This window comes from Bidens hawaiensis, unplaced genomic scaffold, assembly GCF_021521415.1.
Source record: "Bidens hawaiensis isolate Kalapana, Puna unplaced genomic scaffold, B.hawaiensis_p1.1 tig00016213_1, whole genome shotgun sequence".
NCBI classification, from domain to species: Eukaryota; Viridiplantae; Streptophyta; class Magnoliopsida; order Asterales; family Asteraceae; genus Bidens; species Bidens hawaiensis.
This window is the reverse complement of record NW_027492479.1, coordinates 293,431-312,059: the sequence shown is the minus strand read 5'-3', so window position 1 is coordinate 312,059 and position 18,629 is coordinate 293,431. Positions and strand designations below refer to the sequence as shown.

General features: G+C 36.4%; 2 protein-coding genes across 2 annotated transcripts; one reads left to right on the top strand and one right to left on the bottom strand.

Moving 5' to 3' along the window:
- The first annotated feature begins 1,120 nt into the window (after nucleotides 1-1,120).
- LOC143551003 (protein ABIL2-like) lies at nucleotides 1,121-4,152 on the top strand. Its single transcript, XM_077041544.1, has 10 exons — nucleotides 1,121-1,369; nucleotides 1,891-1,998; nucleotides 2,065-2,147; nucleotides 2,217-2,367; nucleotides 2,461-2,560; nucleotides 2,643-2,735; nucleotides 2,819-2,861; nucleotides 2,941-3,029; nucleotides 3,199-3,344; nucleotides 3,565-4,152. Exons 1-10 carry the CDS (start codon nucleotides 1,265-1,267, stop codon nucleotides 3,736-3,738), a joined length of 1,092 nt encoding a protein of 363 aa, XP_076897659.1. The 5' UTR covers nucleotides 1,121-1,264; the 3' UTR covers nucleotides 3,739-4,152.
- Nucleotides 4,153-7,907: 3,755 nt separating this feature from the next.
- On the bottom strand, nucleotides 7,908-10,632 carry LOC143551001 (importin subunit beta-1-like). The gene is made up of 2 exons (XM_077041543.1): nucleotides 8,222-10,632; nucleotides 7,908-8,136 (listed from the first exon to the last, which is right to left on the bottom strand). Exons 1-2 carry the CDS (start codon nucleotides 10,630-10,632, stop codon nucleotides 7,938-7,940), a joined length of 2,610 nt encoding a protein of 869 aa, XP_076897658.1. The 3' UTR covers nucleotides 7,908-7,937.
- Between the last annotated feature and the right edge of the window lie 7,997 nt (nucleotides 10,633-18,629).

Below are 18,629 nucleotides of genomic sequence, written 5' to 3'. Positions count from 1 at the left end.
ATGTTTCTTTATCCCATAAATGAAGAGGAACCCCTGTTATTTTGATCACCGCAAGCCTTTTGGGTTTGATAACTTCACCATTCCAAACATTCACGCTCGAGAATAATTCGTCTAGAGACTCCTTTTTCTCTTCAAGGAAGACATTCGCTTGAACATCAATTGAGAACGATATTAGAACATGTAGACCGCCAACATAACTGACCGATGCCGCTCTTAACCCCACTTCAGATAATAGACCCATGATGTTTTCCAATATTGAAAGACTTTTAGCCTCGCCCACAATTGTTGAGTTTTTCCATACATTTGCAGCCAACAGTTCCTCGTTAGGAATGTTTACCGTGGCCATACACGAACCCCTGGAAAGGATTTCCTTATATGACACGGAACTCTGTCCAACGGAACTGAATATCTTCGCGTTGCCACCATTCTCCTTTGACTGATGATTTTGATTATTATGATTGTTGGTACCACCAGGCCCCGAGCCCGGACCCGGATTAGCCACCCTTTTTGCATACCTAGCAATTTGTACCCCAATCTTTGCACCTTCTACTTGCAGACCATCTATTCTTGACAGCAAGTTTGAGATATTGGTAGATTTCTCCACGCGAATAAAGCCGAACAGATTTTCGGCTCTGTCCCTCTTTCTAGCCAGATAAGCATCAACTAGTTTTGCATATTTCATGAAAAGTTCCTTGAAACGGATGTCCGAAAACCCGTCAGGAAGGTTTGTCACAAAGAGGGTTACCGACTCCGGGACGTTCCTTTGGGTAGCCACCTTTCTCTTATGATGATTTCTTTTACTCCTTTGCTCTTCCTGCCATTCACCATCTTCATCACCTGTGTTTTTTTGACTTTCTCTAACCTGGGTTTTTTCCATCAAATTTTTAAATATAAACCCAGTGATAATGTGAATAAAATAGAACTAAACATGTCTCAAATGAGACTAGAACCCATAACCTTTTAGTATGAGTAATACTCATTTGTCACTAAACCAGGCTAGTAATTATGTCAGGACTAGACCAAGCTAGTATATGAGTATTACATATACTAAAATTATAATATTTATAAAGTCAAAATATGATTTTGTAAATAAACATGCTATGCTATGCTATGCCTCTCTCTCCTCTTGTTGTTCCCACTTTAAAGTCTTAATCTTCAAGTTTTCTACTTTTCTTGAACTCCACAATCAGATACATACCCCAGCTGAATAATTGCTATACTCTTTTAGTCAAATACCTTTTTTAATGTTATTATTCTCTACTAAATGCCCTTCATATTCTCATTTGCCAAATTTAAACATCCGTTACTAATCATTCTAATTCTTTACCCGACTGGCTGTTCTACTTCTACTCTTAATTCTAATCATCAGGTCAGACATCTTTGTTGTGTTTTGGTCGTGGGTTTTGTGAAATTGCAATATTTTTGTGAAAGTTTGAATCTTTATGCAAGAATTGTAATAGGTATTGCTTTAATACTCTGTTCTTGGTGATTTTGTTCTTTTTCAAGTGTATTGTAATGTTATAAGTTTTGATGTTTTGGTGGTGGGTTTTTGTTGGTTTGCTGAGAATTATTATGTTTTTCAAGAATCTATAGGGAAAGATGCAAACTTTTTGTTTCTGTTAAGGATTCTACATACATTTGCTGTCTTATCTTTATGATATTCTGTTATTTGTTAAATATATTATTATTTTTCTTGTATGGAGTTTTTGCTTGAAATGGTTCAATTCTTTAGCTGTTATCAACCAAATCTTTAAAATAGTGTATTATTAACTAGAAACTGGAAAATGGCCACTAGGAACCTTAACCAACATCAGATGTTGGTTTTTCAACTTTTTTAAATTTGTGTATTTGGTTTGAAATTTGAAAACTCAGTATTTTGTATTGTTTTAGGGAATGGAGACACTAACCTCATCTGATGCGTTGACGGTCCCACGCGAACCAGCCAACTTCGATGAGATAGCGATGCAGCAAAGCTTATTATTTTCTGACAGTCTCAAGGCAATTTCATCATATCATTTTTATCGAGTTATCGTAAGATTAATTATATGATTAATTGTGTTACAGGATTTGAAGAATCTGAGAAAAAAATTGTATGCAGCTGCTGAATATTTTGAATTATCCTACACTAATGATGACCAAAAACAACTGTAAGTATTTAGTTAAAGAAAGTAATTATTTGGTTTGTACTTGTAATTACATCTTTTTTATTACTGCAGAGTGGTTGATACATTAAAAGACTATGCCATCAAAGCTCTGGTCAACACAGTTGACCATTTAGGAGCAGTGTCCAGTAAAGTTAATGACTTGTTAGGCGAAAAAGTTTATGAAGTATCCCAAACCGAGCATCGCGTGTCATGTATTCAACAGGTGTGGTAGAAACTTACAATTACATTATTATCTAAGTGCGTGTGGCATTTGGATTGTTGTTTTAAAGTATTTACAAGATTATTTGTGTTTCAGAGACTTAGTATATGTCAAGGGTGTTTTGATCACGAAGGTCTTGCACAGCAGTCTTCGTTAATTAATGTTCCCAAGTACCATAAAAGATACATTTTTCCAGGTAATTAACATTTGTTTTTTTATCTTTTTTTATGGTTATGAAACGTGGTAATTAATTAATTATTGTTGAATAAACACTTCAGTTGGAGAGACTGTGCAAGGTGGGATTAGGACTAAATCAAAGTACCAAGGGTGCAGTTTGGATGATGAAGATGATTGGCATGAATTTAAGAATGGTAAATAAATAATTTGGTTTTATAAATTAATTAAATACGTCAAAATGTGTTTATTTTCTCTGTTTTTGGTTGTTGATGTCTAGCTGTTCGGGCTATAATCAAAGAAATACCTCCATCTTCATTTAGGTATATATTTGTTTTTCTTTCATTTGTTTATTGTATTCAAGATTCAACTTATTTTTAATATTTAAAAAAAAAAATGTAGAAAAGGGCGGTCCCTGTCACCGTCTCCACGAGGGTCCCACCAACCTGGATCGTTCGCCTTTACAGGCGCAGTGACCAGAAAAGATTTAGGTATGAATGCTTTCATTATTAAGAATTATCATAATAGAATGAATAACAGAATTGGAATATGTTTTATCTAAGTATTAAAAGCTTATTATATTTAATTGGTTTCTAAAGAAAATTCAAATGCCCTTTTACTGATGAATACATAGCTGATATTATTTGGATGATGAATCAGAAAAGAGATCGGTTTCACCACGAAGATTCTCTCTGCTGCGTATTGGATCTCTGTCTAGGCCCACAACGCCCAATTCGCGAGCAAATTCAAGGCCAACAACGCCCAATTCCCGTAGGCCCGTGACGCCTAATTCAGTACAGCAAAAGGTAAGTCTAATACTTTGGTCAAACATTCTAAACTCAACAGTCAACACTCAAATGGATTCGGGTATACTTTGTATAATAAAATAATTTAATCGGTTTCATTAGTCTAGATCATAGTTAGTTTTTGGTAGTTATGAGTTACTAGTTGAAAACTTAAGTAATGCTACTAATTTTGAAATTGGAAAGTAGTAATCTTTTGAATGTAACGGTTGGTTTTGTGTAGTTGTCGGAGTCTCCAAAATCAGTTTCGATGCGTATTATTAGTGATAGAGATAGATATAAAGAGAGCGATCAGAATCAGATACCAAGTAAAAGTAAACGTTTACTCAAGGCATTGCTAAGTAGGCGCAAGTCCAAGAAAGATGACACGCTTTACACTTATTTGGATGAATATTGAATCTTATCTATCATCGCATGAAGAAGAAAGTCGGGTCCCCTTTTCATTATCAGAGGGTAAGTGATGCCCGATCGGTTTTGTAGATGATTTCGTTATGGTTCAATTTACATGTTAAGTTTTCTTGGTTTGTAGACTGTAGAGCATATGTAAGATGTATTTGTTATATTTATATTGCAATTTGTGCATCTTGGTTGTTAGAATAGACATGCACAAACAAATAGTCTCAAATGGAATCTTGAAGCTTTGGTTTACTCAACAAGCATGGGATAAGTATATAATAATTGATAAAATACTTTTTAAGTGGATGTGTTTAATACAAAATAACATTTTAGTTAAATAAACATACAAGTGTAATGCTTGATAGTAGAAATATAAAGAGTGGATTATGTGGTTATAATCACTATACATTCAAACAATAGGTAAAGTGTACATATATAAGTTTCTTATTTAAAATAAATAAATTATAGTTAAAACCATAAAAAAGGTCACTGCAACTCAATTATGACTGTTTTCATTTATGAGGCCAAAATGCCAAATTATTGATCACCCAAATTGTTTACAAATGTGTAAACTTTTCACTAAGGTAGTTGGAAACAAAATGATGACAAATAAAGCAAAGCTTCAAGTACCCTCTTCTTTATATAGAAATAGTGTAATAATACCTCAAGCATGTATTAAACCCAATCATATCTGTTTGATAACAGTATCCTATTAACATAAATACTTTTGGTGTAAGGGAATGTCGGTTCAACATAGCCATGTCTTGACGAACGAGAACATTCAATAAAATTAACCATGTTGGTGATGGTGGTGTTGTATCATGCTAGTTCCACAGTTCAAAACTGCTTTTGAGTGATATTTTATAATGTGACTTAGTGACTGTGATGTAGAAACATTGCAATTATTCAATTGTCTCAGAAGGTCAAAAGAGCTGGTAGTTATTGTTGGGAATGTTCAGTGGCTTGGTCCAATGGTTCCTGCTAATTGATGGACAGAATATTTAATATGTATCCTTAATAATGACATTTAGTGTATGGCTGGTTAAAGGTTAACAAAGAAAGCTCACAATTAAATAGTTCACCATCTAGGTGACAAAATTAGCTCTAATTACTTAAAATAATCTATAGACATCCAATTTGTCATGATCAAACACGAAACTGTGGATTCTAAACGGCTTAATTTGTAGAATTACAGACAAGACAACTCGTTATCACAAAAACTATTATGATGTGTATGGGCATCTTCCATACCGATATAATTCAACTAAAAAAAATCGACCCTTATATTTATATCTCATTTTTCAAAAACCTCCGACATCCCATTCCTTGTTTTTATCTTTTTATTCATTTTTTTATTTTTATTTTTCTTTCTCTTTCTTCCATCTACAATTTTAACTATCAACTATATTATCTTATTGTCATTTACTTCTAAGATTGATATAGAAGTTTGACTATTTGATTTTTGGGTCGTTTTGCATAGAATGGGTCCAGGTTAGGATGGGTTCAGATCGAGGATAGTCCATCTTAAAAATATGATCACTTACTCTAGGCCTAGACATGTCAAGATACATTTTTCAGGTTACAAGATTCATTTATTGGCAAATTTTCAATTTAAAAGATTCACTGTTCGGGCTACTAAATAATAGCAACCTGTTTGTTGAATTGAATATTTGAGATGCCCCGACACACATATATGCGTATAATTCAAGCAATTTGTAATAGGTACATGACAAACTAGAAAAAGAGATGTAGCTAATGAACTGAACTAATTTTCGCGTGTCAAACAATCTGCAACAGATTTATGTAGTTCAGACTTCAGAATTACAAATAATATAACCTTTTTAACCAAGTGAGTGCAAAGCTTCTTAAAAAAATTACTATTGACTTTCATTTGACTTTTGTGATCATTTCAAATTAATTCTCAACTTGATCTGCAATCAATTTAAATTCAACTGTATGACCAATTTACCTTCAAATTGCCTATTGTTCACAACTTGCAATTTCTTGTCTGCCAACTCATAACAGCTTACTTATTTAATCCTTTCGCAGAACAACTTAACAGCTTACTCGGAGGCCATTTGCTGTTTACTCGGCAACATGAGACGGTGAATGTGACGAAAATTCGAGTAGAACTTGAAGGAGATGGAAGAAAACCGTGTGAAACCGGAGCCGTCTGCAGGAAATTATGCTAAGGTGTGTGCTCACATTTTGCGATTAAATTTAGTTAAAATATAAAGCTTAAAGAATGGGATGTACATGGTTTTTCAACATATATCTCAAAATATAAGATAAAGCCAGGTATACAGATTGGGATGTGAATGCTAAACATAAGCTTTCATAAATTTTCACACAAACTCAAATTCGCTTATAAACATCGATACTCATATTCATGATTAAGTTAGGTCATTAAACCTAAGCACCTAACCAAAATATTCATATTAGATTAGATGTTTCTATGGAATTGATGACATACATGAACTTAATTTCTAGAAATTTCTGTATTGGATTCAAAGCCTACTAGCAATGTTTTCAGACCCGGCCCGGGCGTCGACCCGGACGTCTTACCGGGTCAAAGGTCGGACCGACCCGGGAGGGCGGACCGGTGTTTGACCCAGATGACGTCATAAATAATTTAAATATATATATATTTATATATAATTCATATACATTTAAAAATTAATAATAACAAAAAATAATAATAATAACAAACTTTAATGTTTATTTATGTTTCATACATTGTTTTTTGAATATATATGATATATATTTGATCAATAAAGACATCAATGAAGCTTGGTTGGTTGGCTCATGGGTAATTATTAAAGCTTCTATCTAGGAAATGACCCAAGTTCGAATCCCACCATACACATTTCATTTTAGATTTAATAAAAAATGGGTTTTACCGGTCGACCCGCCGGGTCACCGCGTCCGGGCTGACCGCCACCCGCCAAACCCGGCCGGGTTTTTCGAAAACGGGTCAAATGCCTCACCCGGCCCGGTTCTGAGACTGGGTCCCGGTCGGACCGGTCCGACCAGCCGGGCCTGGCCGGGTTTCAAAACAGTGCCTACTAGAACTCAACTACACAAGGACTGATTGCTAACCCAAATGATTAATTAATTCTTCACTAGTTCACTTCTAATGACTAATAAAGGTTTTATTTAGTTAGGATCATCAAATTACCAAAGCACAAACAATAACTCAAAAAAGTAAAAGCATCTACTTCATTTCGTTCTAGCCGGCCCTCCCAGTCAGCGGGGGACGTACGTATGTTTCAAGAAATGGGATTGGTTTGGTAGATCGGGTTAACTTCGTAACAGAAGCCAAATGAAACGTTGGACACTTCATCTTGGCCTTGTTTCATAAAATTTGATGTTTTATAAAAATTTGATTAGAGCTGATTCTGAATGTGTGAACAGCCCAGAAAGACGAAACATCTTGATGAGGTATTAAACGTATTATGTATAACATGGCTTCCGGTTTCTCTCATGATGTTTTAACATATTAAAATCTTGGTTTAAAAAAGCGTTAAGCGAGGCGAGGCGTTTTGGTCCAAAAAGCCGAAGCGCAAAGCACTAGGCGTGAACATATTTGTAAAACCGAACATGAATACTTGATGTGTAGTTTAAACATCATAAAAACATACTTAAAAGTTGCAAAACACATACATTCTTAGAAAACAAGCCGATTAAAAATAAAAAATGTATTACACAAGCACTTAATAATAAAAAATGAAACGATGAAGATTTCAAATCATACCTCAATGACAAGTTGTGACACACACACACCACTTGCGTCGTGACGATCATGATAAAACACCATATTTACTTCACCTTTGACCAACAACCCTTTGTATGACCCGTTGACTTGAAAAAGAAGATGCAATCTGACTTTGGCGGTAACAAGACACCAACTGATGCATGACTCAAAATTGCTCCATCCAAAAAATGAGAGAAATAAGGAGAAACTTAATAAAATAAATTGATGCGTAAAAATGAGGGAATAACCGACTTGTGTATATAACAAACAGAAGAAGGACCCGAGTGCAAGCTCTCACAAACATGACAGCCGACTGAACCCGATTCAACACTCAAAATTGACCAGGATGACACAGATGAATTTAGTTTCAAATCAGACATTACTCACCCATATGCATGCATGCAGGGACCTAGAAATAAAGAAGCAAGAAAGTATGTACCGAATGCTCAAATGGCAATGGCCCGACTGATTGCCAACTTGGCCCACTCAGCAGAATCCTTAATCAGATGATCATCTGAAGATAAACATTCGTTCAAGAAATCTTTGCTTGAAAGTGACTGCTGAATCAACGGCCCGGCATTAGTTCCAAGTGTATCAGCTAAATCTCCAAGCACCCCAATTGCAGTTTTCATCACCAATTCATCCCTAAGAAAACCCACATAATATTAAGTCAGAAACAAAATAAAAAACAAAACTTTGCCATACATCACAAATAAACACAACTACTCACATGTCTTTCTCCATATAAATCAGATCAAGAAACTGGACAATATGAGGAGCATAAGGAATCAGCAGCTGAGTTTTAGGAGAGTTCTTAAAACCCTGAAAGATTCCAGAATATGCTTCCAAGATTCCATTTCTCAAAAGATTGGTGTACTCGATCATTTCATCATCAGCGCTTGATGTGTGAGCAGATAACTCTGCTGCGCTTTGGAGCATAGGCATAGCGTACATCAAATACTTCTCAAAGTTCTCACCGATCGCCATTGCAATATCACCAAAACATGAAAAAATTGGCGGTTTGACCGATCGGTGTAACTGGTTGCTCGAAAGATCTTTGAGAAGCTGAGTCATGATCCCGTCACACCATGGCAATACCTTCTCTTCCAAGGCCCGACATATGTCACCCACCACACCTACAGTTACCGCACACACTTGATACTCTTCAAAATTCTGAAGGCCCATCTCCAGATACTTGTAAAACTCAGGCATATACTTTGCAAAATCCGGGCCTGTTGAATAAGCTAAAGCTCCAATGGCAAGCATCGCTTCTTCATGAACGGTTGCACTTCTGAAAGCAAAAACCCTAAGGAAGAGATTCATGATTTGATCCGCGTACTGCATGAAGAGAGCCTTGGTATGCTCAGACGATCCTAACTTCTGAATAATCACCTGTAAGCACCCACAGAGTAAGCCTTGTAGCTCATTCTGTTTTTGTCTTTCTTCCGAAGAAAGGCTGTGTTCTTCAAGGGTTTTATGAAGTTCCATCATGATAACAGGAACAAGCTGTGAGACAATGTTCGCTGTTTCATCAGTAGAGCACCTCACAACTTCATTCAATGTTTCATAAGCAGCGGTCCTTAATCTAGACTCACCAGCATCTTCCCTGTGAGTAACCGACAATAAAGATTGTGCTATTTCTTGAAAGTAAGGGGTCAAAGGAGAAGTTTGACCGATATCCCCAAAACCTTGTGCGAGAAAATAGAGGGCCCCACATGCTTTCTCAGCAACATTCGGGACATCCTTCATGCTCTGGAGAAGAACTGCAACGATCGGTTGGCAGTTCGCTTGAGTAATAATAGGTGTCTCCATAGTTGAACCATGAAGAAACTCAAATATTCTTCCAAGAGTCCAAGCAGTTGTGTCTTTTACATGGTTGTTCGGGTCTTTCGTTAAAGCTGTAAGCATGAAATTAAGAGCAACATTAACAAGCGGAGTTAACTTATTAGGCGATGGGCCATCCAAGATTGAACCAAATGCATAGGTGGCCGCTTCTCTTTGTCTCCAGTCAGGTTTTGTTATATTCTCTTCAATGAAAGGCATCACAAGTGGAACAATGTCATCCCCAACCGTTCGAGCCACCAACCCTAGGCACGTACCACCAGCCATAGCTAGATTCCAAGCACCTTCATCTAGATCTTGATCTTCCTCTTGCTTCAATAACGTCTCCAGCAACATCGGTACAAGTGCAGGTAAAGCTTGCTTTATAAAATAAAAGCAAGGAATATCAGAATCACCGGTGAAATCACCACCATAGTCTTCCAATATATCAATTTCCTCATCACATATCGAGCTCCAGAACTCAATAGCTTGCAAGGCAACCGGTTCTTCATCTTCTTTCACCGCTTTTGCAGTAATGTTAAAAATATCCTGCATGTACGGAGCTATTTTCTCATAGTAACTGGATGAAATAGAGACCAAACACTCAAAAGCCGCCTGCCTAATCTTCACTTCCGGTGATAACGTCGCCTCACAAACAACTTTCATAATATAGTCTCGCTCCATATCGTTTGAGAAATTCGCTTGAGCGAAGCTAAGGGCGTTATACAATGCATGCGTGGCGGCAAGCCTGACATCATTACTAGCCTCAGACGGATTCATACCTTGAACGACAGCCGTAAGTATCTTATTGACGTTATCTTGCTCAACAGCATCCGGTGAAACCTCTTCACACAAATATCCAAGTGTTTCTAAAGCCACCTGCTTGACATGAACCGGAACCTGGTGAATACTCGATAGAAGGGAAGCGATAAGTTCAGGCCATTGCTTCTGCGGTAGCTCTATAGCAGCAACTTTGGCAATCACTTGCGAAGCAGTCGATCTGGCGTCATAAACAGGGGAAGACAGCGTCTGCAACAAACAGGTCTTTATCTGCGTCTTAACGCCCGCGTCAAGCGACAGCCATCTTTGAACAAGCTCAAACTTCCTATGCTGTTCTTTTGCATCCAAGGCGTTTTTAAGTATCAAACCGGCCAGCTTCCGGCTGTCAACGGGCTTATCCTCACTAGAGAGCTCTGCGGAAAGAGAGAGGAGAAACGTGGCAAGATTTTCGTCCTGGAAGCGCTTGATGCTTTCTTCGGCGTGCTTGCGAACGGACCCATCAACGGATTGTGCGTTCAACAGAATTTGAGTAACTTCCATTGTCACACACTCTTTCTGATATAACTATTAATAATCACAAAGTCAACAACTGATTAGTCAACGCATTTCATGAAAACTTCAATCAATCAATTGTTCTGTGTAAATGAATTAATTAAGCATAAATCAATTTAAGAAAAGAGATGATTGAATAAAAGCCATGATCCAAAACATATTACAGAGATGATTGAAGGAATATTAATTACTTACGGCGGATCTAAAGAGAGAGAGGCGAATGATTGATTGATCGAAAAGAAAAGCAAAAGGAAGAAGGAGAAGAATTAGTTAGTTACCTGGTGATGAATTGAATGAGAATTTGGGATCCGTAATAATAAACGAACAAAACGGCGCTTCTAGAAACAAACCCTAGAGAGAGAAATCATTTTGGTTATAAGATGTGTACCAATATTCTTACACTGGAACATCGACAAAAATAAACACGTCGTGATTGTATGTTTGAAATCAATTAAAACGTATTATATTCAAAGATATAAACGAAAAAAAAACCAAGAAAAAGAATATAGATGATTATATGGGTAAACTTAAGGTGATTGAAGAGTAGTTATTAATTAAATTTACAAAAGAGAAGTATAGATGAAGGGTTAAATTTGTAATTATAATTTAGGTTCATAATTGCATATTTGAGTTGTACTCTTATGCTTAATTGACTTGTACATTATAATAAACACCTCAAAATAAAACAAAATTCACATTGAAACGTCAACAAAAATAAGCATGTTGCAATGGTAAGTTTGTTTTTGTTTAAAACACAATATATTAAAAGATATTGAAGAAATAAACATTTTAAATGAACTTGCCAATTAAATGGGTAACCGGCTCCTCGCTGTCGTGCCATTTGGCGGGCGTGGGGTTGGGTTTTATCCGGTGAATCCCTCAATAGGTGGTCCTCAAGGGGCTCCGTCCGTCCGGACTAGTGGCCGGCTCGGGCTACCTTTAGCCAATGGGGGCCGCGTACGGAGTACCCGGCGTTACTTAGTTGGTCGTTCAAAAAAATGGGTAAAGATAGAGGGTTTATGTGTAACTACTTTATAAATTAATAAAGTTCTATTGAAGTTGAAGGATTATTTTTGTAACTATTTTCTAAATTAAGCATTCTTAGCCGTTTAAGATGTCAAAGTTACAATATTGTCTTTAAATTTCTAAAATTTTATGCATTAGTGATTGTATTTATACAATAGTGATTGTACCTCTTAAAATTTAAAAAGTCATTCACTTATCTTTATATATAGTATAGATTATTATTATTATTATTATTATTATTATTATTATTATTATTATTATTGGATTCGGAAATATATGAGTAATCATAATCTTAAATATATATAAACGAAAGCTCCCTAAATTCTCTCAACCCACCAGATTGCTTTATTCTTAAATGAAGGTTTCTCATGCATTTGACCCGAATTCATAGGTATGGGTCTCACCAAACCCATATTGCCTTTAAACGGGTTATAAGATCTCATTATATTAAAAATTAATCTTATTAAATATTTGATATGAAATCCTATAAAATAGGGATATACAAAAAAATAAAATCCATTTTTTTAAAAGATATTATTTATAACTAAGAAACAATTTTATAGTAAAAGAATAATAAGCGGGTTATGGGTCTCACTAAACTCAGATAACTTTTAAACCGGTATACCCTCTCATTTATTTATGAAACCCTTTTATCATTAAATCCTAAGTATATTATTAACTTCCTTACAATAAATAAAATTAAAATTCAAAAAATATATAAATATTATAAACGAATAATATAAAACAATATATGAGTGTCACACCCCAACCTATGGCGGAAATGTCGGGGTGTGAGCTGATTGCCCATAGCTCTTAAGGTACTATCTTGAAATTATAAAGCGACAATATCTAATTAATTTATTTATTATCAAACAACATTTAAGTACAACAAAAATACAGAAAATTACAAATACAAAACCAACTATTCTTGTATATGTTTATTATCCTAAAGTCATCTCTACGTGAGCTTCAGTTCGATAGGCAATCCAATCTATAACCTGCAAATGCGTACAAATATATATTTGCCAAAAACACATGTTGAGTGAGTAGATAACCAGTTATGACGCAAACAAAAATGGTAATATATAATGATATAAATGAATGAATAAAAATAGGCAAAACTGTTATCTATGAGTATAAACAATGAAATCGTTAAGCAAGTAATGAGTGTCGGTGAAATCATTGCCAATGCGATCGGGCTCCGACCACGACGACGGTCGTATGATCATACTATAATGAGATTATGTTGGACCTCTTCGAATGCGATTCAAGTAAGCAACTAAGAAAATAGCAAGTAACACGCAGTTATCCAATTGATACACAACACAAAGATCACAGTTTGCGTTTGAGAAATAATAAGATAAATAATTTGATAAATGATACGCAAGTGTCCCCAAAACATTTGATAACAAGTAAAATTGGTGTAAGGCCCCGGTCCCGGTGCCCTACTTGGGCGTTGGGTTTACTCATAAACACAGTTTTAAATATCAGAGTTAATTAAAACTTTCGCGGGATATAAAAACTTTCAATAAACATGTCATAACACTTCAAAATTTGTCTTAAACAAACATCTTTTGTCTTTCATAAAAAAACATCATTCATAAATACATCATTATTCTTCAGATGCCAGCTTCTTATTCTTCTGCCATGTGCTCTCCTCAAGCTAACTGCCACATTCTACTCACCTGTGTGCATACTAAAAGTCAGATACGCTGAATGACTTTTAGTTAATCATACAATACGTTAGCTACCTTACTTATATGTATCCGGAGACACATATTACTTTCTTTATACAACATTCATACATACATACTTTCGTTCACACAATATACTTTCATACTTTCATTCTGTCATGTTCATACTTATACGTTTTAAAGAGCATTACGCCCTACTTTCCTCGAGTATTATTATGGCCCAGTTCCCTCTTGCCTCAAATATTATTAGGGTCCGGTTCCATTTCTTACCATACAACCATACCTTACCCTTCTTTGTCCTTATAATTATAACCTTCATTCATACTTTCAATATTTAAATTAGCATACGTACATTATTCATACATATTCATTCCATACTTACTACACATTACCTCCCTTGACAATACGTGTAATATCCGAAGATCGTTCATGTACCGACAAGCATTCGTTCATAACATAAATATAACTATCACATATATCATTATGACATACACTTACCATTTAAGTTAAGTGTATTAACATTCACATTGAGTATGGACACAGCCCCAAAAACATAACAAGGAAAATGGGTCTAGAAACTCACATGCGTCCTGTTACGTTCACCGTTAATGGTTATTTCTTTCTTTAGTTGTGCGTGACTAACTTTTTAATAAACACAATATTAAATACCGCTCTGGCCATTCTTAGCTGTTTGCTTAATCAGTCTTAAGTGTCAAATCCGGTTTCACTTCATTGATCCTTAACCGTTTAGTTAATCGTTACTCATTAACCTTTAAAGTATTCTTCATTAATTAATAAAGTCCAAGGGCTTCTATGTAATTAAATCATTTTACTCTAAGTCCAGGGACCTCTCTGTCACATCCCGACTTAGGGCCAAGGCGTGTGACCAACACTTGGTACCGGTTTTGTAAATATATCAGAGTTTATTTTAGCGGAAAACTTTTTATTTTTAAAATAAAATATTAATATTTTTTGAAACAGTTATAAATAAAATTCTTTTATTTGAAAAGTTTTTTGGGTAATAAATACCCAAGTATTTGTTTTATAATTTTTGTTTAAGTTTGCGTGTTATTTTAATAATTCAAACATTGAGCCATCTATACCTTTCGAACATCCACTTCATGAATGACTCTAATTCTTGACACTGTATTTTCCTGAAATGTTCAGCTATATGCTGGTGAACATGTTGACGCGAAAATATTTTTATTTACTTAATTACCCCTCGAGACATAACATAGGTCCGGCCCATTGTGGCTTAAGAATAATCAAGTTTTAAACAAAACAAAATTATAAATAAAGCTCTACACGAACCACTCAACAAACACCGCAACGTTCGATAACTTAGATACTATCAGTATACACATGATTACCCACACTCGGACGTAACTTAGGTCTAGCACATCGTGGCAGAGGCTAATAACCAGGTGTGGCGCGGTGTGCCCGCCGACTTTTTACCACATATGTAAGGATCCAAACAAACATACATGACAGCCTGAGGGCTAGCGATTACTTTTGTTTATAATGTTTTAGAAATACGTAATCTCATGTAATTCATTTATTTGACTCGATTAAACAAGTTTATAACGTTGGGCGTATTCACCTTATTGACGATTCAGTTTCACTTCACTGATCGATGTTTCTTTCTTTGTTATCTCGAACCTATAGTACGAGTATAACTATTTGTTATTACCAAATCAATTATCTAGCTTAAGACCTTTAGTCTTGTTTGCATATTCTTTACCTCGTTCTTTTCTTATTGAACCTTTAGTTCACAAAATACTTTTCTTTTTCTATAATATTTGAACCTATAGTTCAAATCATGTATCTTTTATTCTTATGTTTGGACCTTTAGTCCGACATGTTTTCTTTTCTAAAATCCACGTTTTCCCAAAAATGTATACTTATATATATACATCATTTAGTTTATATTAATAACATAAACAATATATATATTCATTTACTTATTTAAAACACTTTTAAATAATACTTTTATTTTTATTTATTAATAAAGATTATTTCATTTATTTTTCTTTTATTCCTTTTCTTTTATTATTATTATCTATTACCATTTAAATAATAATTTCACTTTATCTATAATCAATAGCTATATTCATATCTTTATCTTTATATAATTTCTTTGCTTTACTTTCTTTTGTTTATTTTCGAGGTATCGAACATACCATCGACTAAGGTCTAAGCCTTTTAATATTTCATTAATATTTGATTCGGGCATTATCCCTACCTTGGTTGGTTTATTTTTCCCTAGATACTCGGGAAACACTTCGTGCTTGCACGTATATCGAGAATCTTGATCAACACCTTCCTTCACGTAAAACGAGGTTCACCGGTCTTCAAAACTTGTCGGTACACACTTCGACGTGGGACGTCGGTCGTCTCGGTTCGGCACGTACTTCAAAGAATCCTTGGGATCGGCACGGTTTTTGAGGTATTATGTCGGGTTTTTGGCGCGGAAAACGAGGAGGTCGGTGGCATGTTTATCGAGGTAGAGAGAGTGTAAATTTAGAGTTAGAAAGTGTTTGTGATTTGGTGTGTGAGAATGAAAGGCTTGATGCCCTATTTATAGGCCGAAAACGGTTCACCATCGCGATACGCGATGTTTTAAAGAAAATTCGTCGCGTATCGCGACTAGCTTCGATGAGTCATGATGTAGGCTTGCTACGTGGTGACACGTGACGGGACACAATGCCACATGATGACACATGGCGGGACATGTGTCGCGCTATCAGACCACGTCCTCGCGATACGCGATGACGTTAAGGCTTGGGCACGAAAAACGAGGAGGTCAGTGGCACGTCATCATGATACACGACCACGTCGGCACGGTTTTCGAGGTATAATGTCGGGTTTTTGGCACGAAAAACGAGGAGGTCAGTGGCACGTTTACCGAGGTAGAGAGAGAGTGTGTAAATTTAGAGAGAGAAAGTGTTTGTGATTTGATGTGTGAGAATGAAAGGCTTGATGACCTATTTATAGGCTGAAAACGGTTTCCCATCGCGATACGCGATGGTCTAAAGAAAAGATGTCGCGTATCGCGACTAGCTTCGATGAGTCATGATGTAAGCTTGCCACGTGGCTGACGCAGTGCCATGTGGTAGATGCTGTGCCACGTGGTGACACGTGGCGGGACACCATGCCCCATGATGACTCGTGGCGGCACACGTGCCGCGCTATCAGACCACGTCATCGCGATACGCGATGACGTTAAGGCTTGGCCCGTCGCGTATCGCGATCCGCCAGAGAATCAAAATTTTGAATTTAGTCCTTGGACTTTGAAACTTGGTATTTTGATCCAAAATTTTCACGATGTTACACTCTTTGTCATTTGTTCAAACTTCATTCGTTATCCAGTTCCTTAACGAATGGGGCTCGTTCATTGCTTCTTAACGAGTGTGTTCTTTCATAACGAATGGACTATTTCGTTACTTCTTAGCGAATGGCCACTTATGGAACTTCATGACAAATGGACCTTTATAATGAATGAATTTTAATAACAAATGAATATTCATAGAGAATGGACTTTCATAGAGAATGGACGTTCCAACGAATGAGGGTTCATTCGTCATCTCTCCGTAGTGAGTGGGCTAACGAATGTAGCTCATTCGTTACTCCTTCCTTAACGAAATGGCGTAGCTCATTCGTTAAACGTGCCTAGGATTAGGACGGAGAATGTCAGAACATTCCCTAACATTCTCCCTATTCATGCGCCGCCTTTCCGGCGCCGTTGTGCCGGAAAAATGGGTGGTTGCCGGAAAAACGTGTTTTTACACCATTTTCACAGTTTTTCGCCCCGGTCGATCCGGATCCGAGCTAGGGTGACCCCTATGCTCGTCATTCGATAGGATTATACCCGATTCCATCCGTATCTCGTGACTTTAACGGTTGAGGGTGTCGGTTAGTCGTTTCTCGACTAGATCTAGCGGGTTTGGATCTATACAAGATCATATCATCATTACCTCGGATCGGGATCGGTTTCCTTCTTGGGTTTGGCTAGAGAAAGAGAGAAAGATAGAGAGAGATTAAGTGTGTGTTTTGGTGGTGTATGGAATGGGTGGAAATGAATGGATTAATGAATAATTATAGTTTATATATTGTGGGTCATGGGGTTAAGCCCATGGTCCTTCTTCCTTCCTTATCAATCCAAATCCATCACCCATATTATTTAATTGCTCAATCAACACAAGCCCAACTCATAATGATTAAGATTATTATTTTACTAACCGAAACAGGAAACCGGATGTTACAACTCTACCATCCTTAAAAGAGGTTTCGTCCCCGAAACCTTATTATTACTTAAACAAATATGGCTAAAACTTGCGCATCTCTTCTTCAACTTCCCATGTGGCATCTGATCCCTTACGATGCTTCCAAATTACTTTTACCAAATGGGTAACTTTATGATGAAGCTACTTTTCCTTGCGGTCAACGATCCCCACAGGCTGCTCGATATAGTTTAACTGCTCATCAACTTCAATGTCTACTAATTGTAACAACTCGGGTGGGGTGTGACACTAATGGCACATGTGACATGTCATCAGCTAGGCATTTTATTAGATGAGAAACATGAATAGTAGAATAAATCCCTTTCAACTCTTCGGGTAATTCTAGTTTGTAAGCCACTTCACCTACTCGATCTATAATCTTGAACGGTTCAATGTACCTTGGACTTAGCTTTTCTCTCTTCCTGAATCGGATAATTCCCTTCCAAGGCGAGACCTTGAGCATCACATTGTCACCAACGTTAAACTCAATTGGTCATCGCCGCTTATCAACATAGGACTTCTAACGATCTTGAGCAGCTTTCATTCTCGCCTTGATCTGATCGAATCTTGACGAGGTTTCTTGCAACACTTCTAGGCTTCCAATGTCTTTCTGACAAATCTCTCCCCAACATACAGGAGTTCTACAACGTCTATGGTATATTATCTCAAACGGTGGCATACTAATACTCGAATGGTAGATGTTGTTATAAGAGAAATCTGCCAGATGCAGGTGATCATCCCAACTTCCTCCAAAATCTAAAACATAAGCACGTAGCATATCCTCAAAGGTTTGGATAGTCCGTTTAGACTGCCCATCTGTTTGAGGATGATATGCCGTACTGATATTGTTCAATCTTGTTCCCATAGCTTCATGGAACTTCTTCTAGAATCTCGAAGTAAAGAGAGTATCTCTATCAGAAACGATCGATAACATCACTCCATGTTTAGCCACAACCTCTTTTATGAACGCATTTGCTAATGTTTC

Excerpts from the sequence above, each read along its gene's own strand:
- LOC143551003 (XM_077041544.1), top strand. The coding sequence starts at position 1,265 with ATGCCCTTCATATTCTCATTTGCCAAATTTAAACATCCGTTACTAATC. Across the intron at positions 2,862-2,940 it reads ATACCTCCATCTTCATTTAG|AAAAGGGCGGTCCCTGTCAC; the intron begins GTATATATTTGT and ends AAAAAAATGTAG. Across the intron at positions 3,030-3,198 it reads AGTGACCAGAAAAGATTTAG|AAAAGAGATCGGTTTCACCA; the intron begins GTATGAATGCTT and ends ATGATGAATCAG.
- LOC143551001 (XM_077041543.1), bottom strand. The coding sequence starts at position 10,632 with ATGGAAGTTACTCAAATTCTGTTGAACGCACAATCCGTTGATGGGTCC. Across the intron at positions 8,137-8,221 it reads ATTTATATGGAGAAAGACAT|GGATGAATTGGTGATGAAAA; the intron begins GTGAGTAGTTGT and ends GGGTTTTCTTAG.